Source organism: Hemicordylus capensis, chromosome 2, assembly GCF_027244095.1.
Source record: "Hemicordylus capensis ecotype Gifberg chromosome 2, rHemCap1.1.pri, whole genome shotgun sequence".
NCBI classification, from domain to species: Eukaryota; Metazoa; Chordata; class Lepidosauria; order Squamata; family Cordylidae; genus Hemicordylus; species Hemicordylus capensis.
In genome coordinates this window covers 245,394,582-245,410,426 of record NC_069658.1, presented here as the reverse complement: position 1 = coordinate 245,410,426, position 15,845 = coordinate 245,394,582, and the positions used below count along the sequence as shown (strand labels likewise).

Genomic DNA, 15,845 nt, shown 5'->3' with positions numbered 1-15,845 from the left:
ACTAGTACTGTATTAAAGAGACAGGAGGAACTCTACCATTCCCCCTCCACTTCCTCGGCAGGTCCGATGTGCCTAACTTGCTCCATAGTACAGATTTCTCCCACTACTGCATCTCCATGCTAAGGCGCAGACTGCACCTGATGGATTTCTGCCTGCCATAAGTGTTAAAGGGACATGAGGAGCTCTGGCAATATATTCTTGAGAGAGAGAGAAGTAGTAGTAGTAGTAGTAGTAGTAACAACCATAAGTCTTAACCATCTAATTATTGCTACCCATTTTATCTGACACAGATATTGTGTCTTTAACAGATACATGAAAGGAAGAAATCGAACAGCGGAAGCTTTCCTCATTATCACATGAAAAGAAATCTGGTTACAGCATACTTGATCCAACAAGGCTGCCATTATGTCCCTATGCATCTTTATGAAGTCTCTTAATAAAACGAAGTATTTAAGATGTCACAGGATGCTTTTGCCTTGTTTCCCTCGATGAAGAATTCTATGAAACTCAAAGGCTGGCATACTGACACCAACTTACGTAGACCCAATGAAAGGTAATGTTGCAAGTGTGTGTGACCATGTTCTGCAAAGACATCACACAAAATACAGTCATCCCTTGCCAGCCACGGTTTTACCAACCGCGGTTTTGAGTATATGCGAATAGGAAATTGTGACAGGTCTTGCCAACCATGACCCGAGTATCCGCGGTTGGTGAGGTTTTTTAGTGATGGGGTTTATCCCCCCAATCTGCTCATTCCTCTTGGTGACCCTTGCTGACCTTGCTGGCATTGAAAATAAAACTGCTAATATTATAATGCCCTTTTACAACACTATGGTGTGGCTACACTTGGACTACTGCATATAATTCTGGTCACCATACCTAAAGAAAGATATTGCAGAGCTGGAAAAGGTGCAGAAGAGGGCAACCAAGGTGATCAGGGACCTAGAGCACCTTCCTTATGATACAAGGCTACAACACCTGACCTGGGGCTTTTTAGTTTAGAAAAAAGATGACTGCAGGAAAACATTAGATATCTATAAAATCATGCATTGTGTGAAGAAAGTTGACAGAGATAATTTTTTCTCCCTCTCACATAACTGTAGAACCAGAAGTCATCCCATGAAATTGAATGCCAAGAAATTTAGGATGAACGAAAGGAAGTACTTTTTCACACAACACATAATCCACTTGTGGAATTCTCTGCCACAAGATGTGGTGACAGCCAACAACCTGGATGGCTTAAAGAGAGGTTTGGATAACTTCATGGAGGAGAGATCTGTTATCGGCTACTAGTCAGAGGGCTATAGGCCACGTCCAGCCTCAGAGTCACGATACCCTCAACTCCTGCCTGTGGGCTTCCCAGTAGCATCTAGTGGGCCACTGTGTGAATCAGGATGCTGGACTAGATGGGCCTTGGGCCTGATCCAGCAGGGCTGTTCTTATGTTCTTATTTAGAACATAAAGATTATAAACATTTAGAACATAAAGATTTAGAACATAAAGATTTTATTTATTTAGCAGGGAGAGAATAACTGGCCCTATCCATCCTCAGCAGAGTATCCTTCCAGTGGCTGTTGCTGGTGTCTATCTTATGTTTCTTTTTTAGATTGTGTGCCCTTTGGGGACAGGGAACCATTTTATGTATTCATTTATTTATATCTTTGTAAAGCACTTGGGGAACTTTTGTTGAAAAGCGGTATATAAATATCCATCATATTCTTATGTAGCTGTACAGTAGAACCTCAATATCCGTGTATCCAGCAACCATGGATTCACATATCTGTAGTCAGGTACTAGACACCCGACCTTGGTATATGGTGGTGGTGGGGGAGTCAAAAGAGTTAAATCTGCATATCTGTAGGTTGGGATGGCTGAAAATGAACTTGGAGGTAATTTCCGGCTGTCATTTTGAAATCGTGGGCCACTTTATGGCTCCCCTTGCTGTAAACCCCCCTGCAATGTTTCAGCCGATTTTTAGCCAATATTTTACTGGGGGGGCACTGTTGGACTGTTGGGAACCCGTGAAGCATGGTAGGCCACTCCCCCCACATTTCTAGGGCCTTTTACCCTGTTTGGGAGACCTGTTAAACAAGAAGTTTATTGTGCTGAACTGCAGAGGCCGCCTTCAAGAATAATTCACCTATGAATATATTGGAGATGCTTACAAATGAGAAAGAATAAAACTAGACATCCCAAGAGCTATTGGTACGATTTCCTTTCCCTTGGAGAACAATCCATTCCTTGTTTCAAACTGGACTTTTTGCCTAACTTTGGCCAAGGCTGCAGCTGCTAGAAAATTTAACATGGGCTCAAAATCTGGCCAACAATATGTCAAAATTCAAATGTGACTCCTCCCAGCACAATTTGCCTTTGAAGGTTTTTCAATATAAACTCTTAAATAATATCATCTTGAAAGTGAATTTTGAGACAATAAAGCCTTGTGACGCACTCCCACTTCCTCAAGCTGGGAGAAGTTTCAGGAGCACTGACTTAAGTTCCCTACGGATGAGAGAGCACTGGAGACCTAACATGTCTAATACTGTAGTGGCTTTATTTACAGAAGAACTACTAGCAGAGCCTATTGGAAGTAAATAAGCTTCTAAAACCTAGGTAGCAGATCCCCAGACAGCAACCTCAGCAGCCCTGGCAAGCATACCCATTTTTAGCTAACTAAACTCTCATGTCAGATAAGACAGAGGTACTTATTGTGTGAGGTCAGAACTTGGGAGATGGTTTTGATCAGCTGGTTCTGGATGGGGTCATCCTCCGCTGGAAGGAACAGGTACGCAGTCTGGGAGTGCTTCTGGGTCGGAGCCTCTCCCTGGTGTCCCAGGTTGAGGTGGTGACTGGAGGTGCTTTCTATCAGCTTTGGCTGATATGCCAGCTGCGTCCATTTCTTGAGATGAATGAACTCTGGGTGGTGGTACATATGCTGGTAATCTCCAGACAGGACTACTGCAATACACTCTATGTGGGGCTGCCTTTGTATGTAGTCCCGAAACTGCAGTCATAACAGCATCAACTTGTCCAAATCAATACTTTGGCATTTGCAGTGGCTCCTCTCTTATATTAATCAGGGGGAGAGCAACTGTCCTTCTCGAACCCCAGCACAGCGTTCCTCTAGTGGCTGTTGTTGGTGTCTACCTTATGTTTATTTTTAGATTGTCAGCCTTTTTCAAACAGGGAACCATTTTCTAATTACTTTGCTATGTAAACTGCTTTGAGAACTTTTTGTTGAAAAAGCAGTATGTGAATATTCAGAATAATAGTAATAATTTTATTTATTTATGTATCATATTTTTATATCACCTGATATATAAATTTCTAGGCGGTGTTCAAATTTTAATATTAAAAATCACAGGTTAAAAGACAATAAAAACAATATAAAACAAATTATTACAATTCTAATTAAAAGCTTATGAGAACAGAAAAGTCTTGAGGGTCTTCCTGAAAACAAACAGAGAAGGAGATGCTCTTAGTTCAGCAGGGAGCATATTCCAAAGTCCTGGGGCAGCCACAGAGAAAGTCTGGTCCTGGGTCGCCACCAGATGAGTTGGTGGCAACCGTAACCGGACCTCTCCAGAAGATCATAACAGGTGGCAAGGTTCATGACAAAGGAGGCACTCTCTTAAATAGCCTGGACTTGTGGAATTCTCTGCCACAAGATGTGGTGACAGCCAACAACCTGGATGGCTTTAAGAAGGGTTTGAATAACTTCATGGAGGAGAGGTCTATCATCGGCTACTAGTTGGAGGGCTATAGGCCACCTCCAGCTTCAAAGGCAGGATGCCTCTGAGTACCAGTTGCAGGGGAGTAACAGCAGGAGAGAGGGCATGCCCTCAACCCCTGCCTGTGGCTTCTATTGGCATCTGGTGGGCCACTGTGTGAAACAGGATGCTGGACTAGATGGGCCTTGGGCCTGATCCAGCAGGGCTGTTCTTATGTTCTTATGACCCAAGCCGTTATGGGCTTTATAGGCAATAACCAGCACTTTGTATTTCACCTGGAAACATATCGGCAACCAGTGTAGTTCTTTCAAAACCGGTGTTATATGGTCCCTTCGTGTTATCCCAGAGACCAATCTGCCTGCTGCATTCTGTACCAATTGTAATTTCCGGACTATGTACAAAGGCAGCCCCATGTAGAGTGCAATACAGTAGTCAAACCTGGAGGTTACCAGCATATGTACCACTGTTTTAAGGTCATTCACCTCTAGAAATTGACATAGCTGACGTATCAGCCAAAGCTGATTAAAAACGCTCCTGGCCACTGCCTTTACCTCAGAAACCAGAGAGAGCTTTGGGTCCAGGAGCACTCCCAAGTTACTTACTAATAACAGTCATCATCATCATCAATTTCCAAGTTAGTGAGGTCATTTACACAATCAAAAACTGTGGTCTAACTGGTTTTGGGAGCTGTGTGTGCTCCCAATTTTTGGTTGTGTGGAAGTAAGGTAGGAGGAAAAGCTGTAGGGGAAGAATGGTAGTTCAGTCCCCAAATAGCAAAGCAAAACCAGTTTGGTGAGAAAGCAGCAAAGCAAGAGGTTTTGAGACAGTTCTTTAGTATTGAAGAACTACAAGGATTTATTTAAAGAAAAGGTTACAAACAAATGTCAAAAAGCCTGCAGTTTAATTTCAGCTATAGCTCATGGCTAAAAAGAAGGACCAAAACAAACAGCCATCTCTGGAGAGACAAAATGGAGACTAACAGTGGAAGAACAAAGAGGAGAGGAGTCCAGCACTTTTATCCATGACCCTAACCCCCCCAGTGGTCACTATGAGACATTGCGGCTGAAAGCTGATGATGCCAGGGTCTTAGCTCCAACAAAAGATTCCCAGGTTTTCCTCCTACCTTGCTTCCACACAATCAGAAACTGGGAGCACACATAGCTCCCAAACCTGGGTAGAAAACAGGTTTTGATTGTGTGAATGACCTCACTATTTTCCAGAGACAGAGAAGGAGAAACCAAGGACAGTAACGGTGACTCAGATAAGCTGTGCTGAATGGGGGAAGTTGCATATTGTGAATATATATATATATATTTATAAATTCTTGCATTAAACATCTTTTTTAAAAAATCTGATGCTTGCTGAATTCAAGGCACCATTTTAAATTATCAAAGTGTTTTAAATTGATTAATCTAACCAATTAATATTCTAAACATTGCTGCTCTTGTTAGATTGTGAGCCATCTTATTTATTTACTATTTCTCTGTGTAAACCACCCTGAGCCATTTTTGGAAGGGTGGTATAGAAATCAAATCATTATCAATAATAATAACAACCACCACCACCAAAACCTGAGGATTCCCTGAAAGCTATTAAGGAAGCTTTCCCCCTCACTGACTAAGCCTATTCAGGGTTTTTCCCGGAAGTAGGAAGGTGCAAGTTTTCTTTAGTTTTAGTTTTTTTATTATATAAAAGCGAGGGTTAAAGGTAACGTGTGCCGTCAAGTCAATTTCGACTCCTGGCGCCCACAGAGCCCTGTGGTTTTCTTTTGATAGAATACCGGAGGGGTTGACCATTGCCTCCTGCTGTGCAGTATGAGATGATGCCTTTCAGCATCTTCCTATATTGCTGCTGCCCAATATAGGTGAGAAATATGTTGGAAATTCTCTGTGGTGAGAGAATCCCTTTCTCATTATAGCAGAGTGCACAGAGGCACAACACAGCGGAATTTAGTTAGGCATGCGTGTATGCTGAGAGTAAAGTAACTTGGAGCCAGTTCATAGTTTCAAATCAATATATAAGGCATTTATTAAGGAACTCCATTCTAGATAGGAAAGTGAGGAGTTAGGATCTCTAATCTATCTATCTAGCTGGATGCAGATGGATTCTGCATCTTCTCTGCACACATGGTGCAGGGAGAGAGGTTTGCCATGTTGCAAGGTAGAAGGGCAGGTAGGGAAGAGAGAGAGGAAGGAAGTTAATCCCTAAGAGTACCAATCTACATTTCAAAGGGATCGTGTCAGAGCAGTGGAGAAGGGGTGACCAATGTCTTGACCCTCTAGCCCTCTGACTCACTAGTCTGTCCTCCACTGTCTGAGACAAGAGACAGCGCAAAGTCCTTTAACTTCCAACAAGATATACCAGCAGGGATTTGAACCGGCAACTTTCTCTGCTTGTTAGTCAAGCATTTTCCCACTGCGCCACTGGGGGGTTTAAACCCAGATTGGGGCAGTGGTGGCACCATTAAAGTGGGGGCGGGGGGGGGGAGAAAAGGGACAAAATACAAATGAGTGGGGGCAACTTTGTCCAACATATTAGCTTTCAGAAAAAGAAATAACCGTTAGTTTGTACCTGCATTCAGATGTCTGTACACTAGTATATGTCTTTGTGTGAATGACTGTGCCTGCATTCATTTTAAAAGTGAATCTAGGTACTTCAAATGTACGGTACAGATAGGAAGTGGGCGGCAGTACTGCTGTTGCTGCATTCAACATATTTATCTATCTATATAAAAGCCTTTCGTTCTACGTAGAAAACCCCACCCATGCAGTGCTTAACCGGAGGCCAAACCAGGGTGTGTGCGAGTGTACCGCGGCCAGCTGACTTCTCTGGTGGCAAAATCCCTGTCCCATGTTGGTGGCAGCGAGGAAAGGCCTGGTCAACCGCTGCCGCCGCCACCACCGCTGCTCAGGACTACCAAGGCTATTGGTGGAGGGAGGCAGGCAGGCAAGGGACAGGCCCAGGCCTGTCAGTGGCCTGAGGGTAATGAGTGGCCATGGTGGCAGCAGTGGCAGCAGCGAGGAAGGGCCGGTCAACCGCTGTTGCTGCTGCTTGGGGCTGAGTTGCCTCCAGAAGCGCCAGTGGCAACCGTAACCGGACCTCCCCAGATGACCTAATAGGCAGCAGGGTTAATGACAAAGATGGTGCTCTCTTGAATACCGTAATGTGTGAATAACTGTACTGGTGTACAGACCTGAACCTGTGTACACTGTACACAAGTTCATACTCCTACAACCTGTGTACAGTGTATACAGGTACAGATTTGTACACCAGTACAGTATGAATAGGGCTAGTGTATTTCCCATTAACACTCCCATTTTAAACATAAAGGGATGTGAGGCCATGGGGAACCACTCATGTTTATTTATTTATCATCATATATAAACAGACAAATGCATGATAGTATTGATAAGCCCTCTGAGCATGGGAAGAGTGCCTTTCTTCCAAGCTATCATTAGGGTCCTGGAATGGGGTGGTCAGCTACTCATCTAGGGGGCTGCTTCCTCGCTCTGCACCACCTCTGAATGGGAACATTAACTGTCTTGATTATAGTTTCATAGAAAGACAGAGTATAAATGCTAGAATGAATGAATGACCCTGGACAAACCCCTGGACGGGGTTGCACTCCCCTGGAAAGAGCAGGTATGTAGTCTGGGAGCCTTTCTGGACCCAAACCACTTCCTGATCTCTCAGGTTGAGTCAGTGCCTAGGAGTGCTTTCTATCAGCTTCAGCTGATAATGCCAGCGAAGTTCATTTCTGGAGATAAACAGCCTAAAACAGTGGAACATCTGCTGGTAGCATCCAGACTTTACTACAGCAATGGGCTCTCCATTGGGCTGCCTTGGTACGTAGTTTGGAGACTGCAGTTAGTAGAGAATGCAGCAGCCAGGTTGGTCTCCGGGAGAGATCATATTACACCCATTTTAAAAGAACTACACTGGCTGCCAATACATTTCCGGGCGAAATACAAAGTGCCGGTTATTACCTATAAATAGACCCTGAATGGCTTGATTGATGATTGATTAAGTACCGTCAAGTCGGTGTCGACTCTTAGCAACCACATAAGCGACTCTTAGAGACCACAGACTTTCTATGAATGGCTTGGGTCTGAGTTATTTAAGAGAACGCCTTCTTCATCAACCCCGTCGCGGCGCCTATTAAGATCATCTGATGCGATCCAGTTGTGGTTGCCATTGGCTCTGTTGGTGGTAAGGTTGCCATTCCCTCCAGATTTCCGGGTATTGCCTGGATTTTCAGCAGGTTGCTCAGATTGCCTGCCCAGATTCTCAGCTTTCTTTTTCCTTAAAAAAAAAAAAAAAAAAAAAAGCTAAGCTCTAGCCCTTGTAGAAATGGAATTATGGAGCAAAACAGGCAGTCACTATCCGGCTCAGATAAAGCACAGGAGGCTGGCTGGGAGAGATTCACAATAAGTAATTCCCTGAGGAATGTTGTCTTTGTTATTTGTCAGCAGGGGATCTCTATAGGGCAGGTGAGATGATGACTTGTTTTTTATTTAAACCACTGCCTACCTGTGTATTTTTATTTTTGCTTTATAGTGCAATCCATTCTATGCATGCCTACTTTGAAGTACCACTGGTTTCAATCAGATTTTCTCCCAAGTAAGTGTGTATAGGCTTGCAAATAACTGAAAAGCTCAGTATATTTTTTGTTCGAATGCTTTAATATCTCAAAGTTTATTATCTCAAACTTTGTGTAGTCTTAATTTATTTTCATGCTATTTTCTGGTAGAATTCTCCCCCACTCCCCATAGATTTCCAGAGCAAATACAAGCTGACATAAAGTAAAGTACAGTAAAAGTAAAGTGTGCTGTCGAGGCGTTGTTGACTCCTGGCACCCACAGAGCCCTGTGGTTGCCTTTGGTAGAATACAGGAGGGGTTCACCATTGCCCCATCCCACGCAGTATGAAATGATGCCTTTCAGCATCTTCCTATATTGCTGCTGCATGATATAGGTGTTTCCCATAGTCTGGGAAACATACCAGTGAGGATCAATGCATCAGTTAATTTGCATAACATGTTATTAATTACTATTTGCACAACATGTTATTAATTACTATTATGCATATTAATTTGCATAATAGCAAATTAGGGTGCCCCGATTTGGAGAGCTTGGATATGGCAACCGACTCAAAACCTAGCCTTTTCTAGAGTTGCACCAGGACTCTGGAATGCGCTTCCTGATGAAATTAGAGTTTCCCCTTCTCTGCATGTTTTTAAGAATGGCCTGAAAACATCTGTTTAGCCAGGCCTTTAGTTTATAGTTTTAAAGTTTTGGGTTTTAGAGTTTTTATTTGTATTTCAAATTGTTCTAATTGTGATAATGTTTTAATGGTTATTTTTAGATTGTGAACCGCCCAGGGACTTCTGTATGGGACAGTACAGAAATGTACTAAATAAATAAATATCCAAGGATGACATGGAGAGAAAGTGTGTGTACTTGCCTATACACACGCGCATTTCAGGCTGTAAGTCAATTTATGAGGAAGTAAGCTACATTGGGCACGGCGGAGCTTACTTCTGAGTAACCAGGCCTTACGTTATCACTCTCCCACTGGAGGAGTTCTGGACTGAACTAAACATTTATGTGAATAATATAAAGCCGGGTACGGGGCAGGAAGGCTGGGAAATGAATTAAAAATAAATAAATTAGAAAGCGAAGTCAAAATTCAATGGATAAAATGAAAGCGGAGAGGAAATGTCTTCTTAAAATAGATAATTGATTACTACTTGATTATTGTGGTGAAATCAAGGTTTCTTTTGCCTTTCGCCGCGAACTACAATCCCCAGAAGCCTTTGCCAGAGCATTGGCCAGGCAGGCGCCCGTCGACGTTTTGTGCTAAAGCGAAGCCTGGAAAGTTTTTAGCACACAGGCACCGGGAGGCGGCTCAGACTAGGGACAGGAGTTGGGCAGCAGAAGCACAAACGAGACCCTGCTTTGCAAAAGAAAAGAAAAGTCCAAAACTGGACTGGAATCGCTAACATAAAATTCCCCCCCTTGCTTGCAATAGAAAAGAAAGAGAGAGCGCCAGCCTAGAAGGGAGCGCGAGAGTCTGGCAAGCCCCTTCCTGCGCTTGGCTCCTCCCCTGGAAACTACTGCCTCTCTCTCTCTGTGCATGTACTTTTTTTCCCCGGGAGTGGCTGCCTCTTTGGGGTCTGGACAGAATTTGGTTCCATTTGGGAGGGTCGATCTGGGTGAGTTGCACCTCCGAAGGAGGAGAAACAGGGGTGATCTTAGCCTGGGGGTCTCGGGGTCTGAAATCCCTTCGCTCGGCAGCAGGGGAAGGAGTTCGCTTGCTTGCTTCCAATCCTTTCTTCTTTCTGTGTTCAAAGCCTTGGGGGAGAAGAGGAAGGGGGCGCGATCCTGGCTGCATGCTTTCGAGTCGCAGGACTTTGGCTAGAGTTTAACTTTTTAATTTTTTTAAAAAAATTGTATCCCGCTTTTTTGCGTCCAAGCACAGTTCCAAACTCTAATCGGGCAGATTAGTCGGTTAAAAAGCGTTTTAATCGGTTTAGACTGCGTTTTTGTGCGTGCTGACCGGGGAGTAAGGCCCATTGAACACATGGGGCTTTCTTCCGAGTAAGCATGTATGGGAATGCAGTGTAAGGCTACAGTCGTGTGCCTGCTTACCTGGGGGTAAGTCCCGTTGAACACATGGTGACTTTCTTCCGAGGTTACATTGTAAGGCAATATTCGTGTGTAAATGTACTCGGGAGTAAACCCTATTAAACACAGTAGTGTTGCATGGGATTGCACTGGAAGCATCCAGTGCGTGCTTAATTGGGAGGAAGCTAGCTTCCTTCTGATTAAATATGCACAGGGTTTGTGCTGTAATTGGTATCTCCAATGAATTGAGCAATGCTTTAAACAAAGTTCATTATAAGTACTCCTAAAAACCGAATTCCTGTTCTTACACGGAAGGGAACGCTTATTTTAAAATGGAGAACATAGGAACATAGGAAGCTGCCATAGTCTGAGTCAGACCATTGGTCCATCTAGCTCAATATTGTCTTCACAGACAGGCAGCGGCTTCTCCAAGGTTGGAGGCAGGAATCTCTCTCAGCCCTATCTTGGAGAAGCCAGGGAGGGAACTTGAAACCTTCTGCTCTTCCCAGAGTGGTTCCATCCCCTGAGGGGATATCTTACAGTTCTCACACTTCTAGTCTCCCTTTCATATGCAACCAGGGCGGCCCCTGCTTAGCTAAGGGGACATGTCATGCTTGCTACCACCAGACCAGCTCTCCTCAGCTAAGACATGTAGATGCATCATTTGAAAGTTGGGCACTAGGGCTGCAACCCCCCGCTCAAGAAATGAGCATCAAATGAGGTTTGATTCAATCTGCATCTTAAGATAGATTTTGAAGAGAGGAAAAAGCACCCTTGCTTGATTTTCCCCCAGTGATGCTCATAAGAGAAGTGGCAGCTGATGAACAGAAGAAACTGTCTTAATGAGTCAGACCTTTAGTTGGTCAGGCCAGTTACTGTCTGCTCCGGCAGCAAACCAGAACATCTGGCAAAAGTGTTTCCATTACTTTTCTTTTTATGTGGAGATGGTGGGATTTGAACTTAGGCCATTATGAAAGCAAAGCATGTGCTCTGTACCACTAAGCTATGATCCCTTTTATAAAGATTATCCAACCTTTCAACCTCAGATACTCTCTCTCTTTTCTTTTTAAAAGTGTGGGAAATTTGACCCAGGACCTTCCACAAGCAGAGTTTACTTTGGATGGGTCTGTAGGTCAGTGCTAGAGTGTCTGCTTAGCATGCATACGGTCCCAGGTTCAATCCCAAGGGAGAGGAGAGCTGGCCTTGTGGGAGCAAGCATGACTTGTCCCCTTAGCTAAGCAGGGTCTGCCCTGGTTGCATATGAATGGGAGACTTGATGTGTGAGCACTGCAAGATCTTCCCCTCAGGTGATGAAGCCACTCTGGGAAGAGCAGAAGGTTTCAAGTTCCCTCCCTAGCAGCATCTCCAAGAGATATTCCTGCCTGTGACCTTGGAGAAGCCGCTGCCAGTCTGTGTAGACAATACTGAGCGAGGTGTACCGATGGTCTGACTCAGTATATGGCAGCTTCCTATGTTCCTAATTCCTGGCAGCATTTCCAAGTAGAGCTGGAAAAGACTCCTGCCTGAAAATCTGCCACTGCTAGTCAGAGCAGACAATACTGAAATAGATGGACTCAGGACAGGGCAGCTTCCTATATAACCTTTAAAGCCAGCCTTGAACATTTTTCTTGGGATCAAGGAGTCAGCCCCAAAATTTAATGGACACTTGACCAAATTACTGGACGTAGTGACAGGCATTGTGGAGGGGTAGGGTAAATAGGCTTCTCTTTACCTCCTTACTTAAACCAGAAACAGGGCTGCCTGGAGCAAATAGATATTTTATTAAATATCTCTTCTTCTGAATATTCTAATTAGGTGCCACAGTTTAATTACTAGGTGTCATGGCTCCCTGGTGCCCAGGATTTGCCAAGCCCTGCTTTAGGGGATGGGGCCGTAGCTTATTGGGAGAGCATCTGCTTTGCATGCATAAGGTCCCGGGTTCAATTGCTGCTGGCATCTCCAAGTAGGAACATAGGAAACTGCCATATACTGAGTCAGACCATTGGTCTATCTAGCTCAGTATTGTCTTCACAGACTGGCAGCGGCTTCTCCAAGGTTGCAGGCAGGAATCTCTCTCAGCCCTATCTTGGAGAAGCCAGGGAGGAAACTTGAAACCTTCTGCTCTTCTCAGAGCGACTTCATCCCCTGAGGGGAATATCTTGCAGTGCTCACACATGAAGTCTCCCATTCAGATGCAACCAGGGCAGACCCTGCTTAGCTATGGGGACAAGTCATGCTTGCTACCACAAGACCATGAGTAGGGTTGGGAAAGACTGCTCCTCGAAACTCTGGAGAGTTGCTGCCAGTCAGAATAGACCATTCTGAGCTAGAGGGGCCAAGGGTCTGACTCAGTGGAAGGCAGCTTCCTATGATCCTAACCTGGGGAGTTGCTGCCAGTCAGAGAAGACAATACTGAGCTAGGTGGACCAAGGGTCTGATTCAGTAGGTGGTAATTTCCTATGTACAATTGAGCTGTGGGCCTCTTCCTAATGGGAGGGAAACCGTTGTCCGTTAAATGCTCAGGAAACGTTGGTTAACTGTTCAGGAAATATTTGGAAGTTCTGTTTCTCCTTCTCCCCCCTCAAGCAGAGAGGAGAAAATTGCCATGCTAAAGTGCTGACAAGGAATTTGCAAGCAAGCATTGTAGCCAAGGGTTTTTGGTGGGGGGAGAGGGGGCGGTGGGAGGCTTAATAAGGAAGTGGCTTTTGTGGTGGGAGGGCTTCTGCTTATGAGAAGGAGGCCCATGATTGCTCAGGAGCTACCAGAATCTCTTTAAGGGTGAAAAGAGATGGAATATTTTAAGCGTGGTCTGAACGAAACAATTGCTGGCATTTCTTTGCAGGGTGGGGAATGTCACTGCAAACCACTTCCGTGCACTTAAAACATACCATCTGTTGCCACCCGAAGTTTTGTCGATACTCTGTGTGCGATTCTGACTGTATATCTGAGGTTCCCTGGTCTAAATTCAGATGATAATGTCACGTGGTTTTCCTCTCTCTTGGCTCCTTTTCCTCCTCTCAGTTTTTTTGCCTTTTTGATTCCCCCCCCCTCAGTTGCTTCTTGAGGACAGAAACCCCAAATCCCTGTCTGCATGGGCTGGTTGCCTTTGAGGATCTGGAGCTCTAGCTGGCATCCAGGGTCAGAATTTGCTCCCAGTAGCATAGTGTTGGAGCTGGGGGTCATAGCAAGCTACCTTATACCGAATCAGACCATTGGCCCATAGATCTATGGACTCTTCCCCTCAAGGAAGTGCTTCTTGGGGGTGGGGGGATTGGAGCATTGTACTTTCCTGCCTTACAAAGGGCATACTATTATGAAAGCTGGTATAGCTTAGTGGCTAAGCTACAAGTGAGCTACAAGTTTAGGATGTCGAATTTGAATCTTGGACCTCGTCTATAAACTCACTAGGAGGCCTGAAGTAAGCTGCTACCTTTCAGCCTTCCCAGCTTCAATATTTGGATAATAATGCTTACCTTGCAGGGTTGTGGTGAGGATTACAGGATAGGAACATAGGAAACTGCCTTCTACTGAGTCAGACCATTGCTCCATCTAGATCAGTGCCTACACAGGCTGGCAGCAGCCTCTCCAGGGTTACAGGCAGGAGTTCCTCTCAGCCCTATTTTGGAGATGCCAAGGAGGGAACTTCTGCATGCAAGTATGCAGATAATCTTCCCAGAGCAGCTCCATCCCCTGAGGGGAATATCTTACAGTGCTCATACTTCTAGTCTCCCATTCAAATGCAAACCACGGCAGACCCTGCTTAGCAAAGGGGACAAGTCATGCTTGCTACCACAAGTCCAGGATAATTTATGTGAAGCACTTTGGATATTTGAAAGCACTATACAAATGTCAAGTATTGCTGCTGGGCAAATGTGATCCTTCCCTCAACATGCAGAGTGTGATTTTATAGGGCACAAATTGGTTAGCACTTGCGATGTTACCAATGAGAAGCAACACAGCCCTACCCATACATGCTATGGCCACGCCATATTTGTGATCATGGTTCCAAAAGTTGAAAATCTGTTTTTGCATGAAGTGAATTCTGGCTCATGAAAGCTTCTACCACCAATAAGGTTCCATTGGATTCTGCTTTTACTGAGGTGGTCATCTTGTATCTAGTCTGTACCACTTCAGGCAGCTGATGGAGGCTCCGAAGATTCAGTGTGATTTCAGATAAAATAAACAAATCCTTGCATATAGAAAACTAGTGTGTCGGGGAGAACCCTGCTCATCCTTGACAAGCTAGTTTTCTGTGTGCAGGGAGTTTGGCTTGCATTGGTATAGAGGAGCATTCTATCATGTGAACCCGACCTGCTGTCTGAAGTGGTGCAATCCAGGCAACAGGCTGGCCGCTTCAGTGAGAGCTAGGTGTTTATGTACATCTTCTTTCCTTTCCAAAATCTGATCTCTTTTTTTCTTCAGGACAAAGCCTGGGAAAACTATTTAATGTGAAGTCTGTGCTACTGTGCAAATCAGCTGTGGGACAAACTGATTCTAAGGAAGCCAGAATCCCAAGGAAGCTGAGCACTGGGTGTCTAGCAATCCAGAGATATAAATTTGCTGGATACAACCGGGCGATTCCACCACTGAACTAGGACACAGGGGTCCTTTGTGAGAGAGAGGGAGAAATGGCCACTGAGCAGGCCCCTCTGCTTCTCCAGGAGAAGAATGTCAGGGGATTCCTGCAAAGGAAACCAGGGAGAGAGATTAAACAGGAGCCCTGCGATGGGCTTCTTCAGCAGTGGGAAGTCCAGTGGCAGGAGTTCTTGAAGACCGTGGAGTCCCCTCAGCCTGGTTTGGCTGCCCCACAGATACCAGAAGAGCCCACGCCTTGGGATGACGCAAAGGCCTTCCTGGCCTCCTTTGAGCAAGTGGCCGAAGCCTGCCGGTGGCCCAGAGAAGAGTGGGTGACCCGACTCCTGCCAGCCCTGAATGGAGAAGCCGAGCAGGCCTTTCACGTGCTGGAGAGCAGAGACAGGAAGGATTATGGGAAAGTGAAGGCGGCCATCTTGCAAGGGGATGCCGTCAGCAGGGAAAAACAGCGCCAGCATTTCCGGCACTTCCGCTACCACGAGGCTGAGGGGCCGAGGGGAGTTTATAACCGGCTCCATGAGCTCTGTCGCCGCTGGCTGAAGGTTGAGAGACACTCCAAGGAACAGATTTTGGAGCTGCTGATCTTGGAGCAGTTCCTGACCGTCCTGCCCCCAGAGATCCAGAGCTGGGTGAGGGAACGTGGCCCAGGGTCCTGTGCCCAGGCAGTGGCCCTGGCCGAGGATTTCCTCTGGATGCAAAGAGAGTCCTTGAGATGGGAACAGCAGGTGAGAGAACTTTTTCATCTCATAAACATAGGAAGCTGGCTTTTACTGAGTTGTTCCATCTAACTCAGTATTGTCTACAGCAGGGCTTCTCAACGTGTGGGTCCCCAGATGTTATTGGACTTCAGCGCCCATAATCCCCAGCCCCAGTGGCCTTTGGTTGGGAATTATGGGAG

At 45.2% G+C, this 15,845-nt stretch overlaps 1 protein-coding gene across 1 annotated transcript in view; it reads left to right on the top strand.

Annotated features, from left to right (window-relative positions):
* The first annotated feature begins 9,561 nt into the window (after positions 1-9,561).
* Positions 9,562-15,845, top strand: part of LOC128343919 (zinc finger protein 420-like) — a 31,199-nt gene continuing 24,915 nt past the window's right edge. Inside the window, exons 1-2 of the mRNA XM_053293350.1 lie at positions 9,562-9,942; positions 14,777-15,672. Of these exons, the coding sequence (XP_053149325.1) occupies positions 14,983-15,672 (690 nt within the window). The 5' untranslated portion in view covers positions 9,562-9,942; positions 14,777-14,982. The remainder of the gene's footprint in view (positions 9,943-14,776; positions 15,673-15,845) is intronic.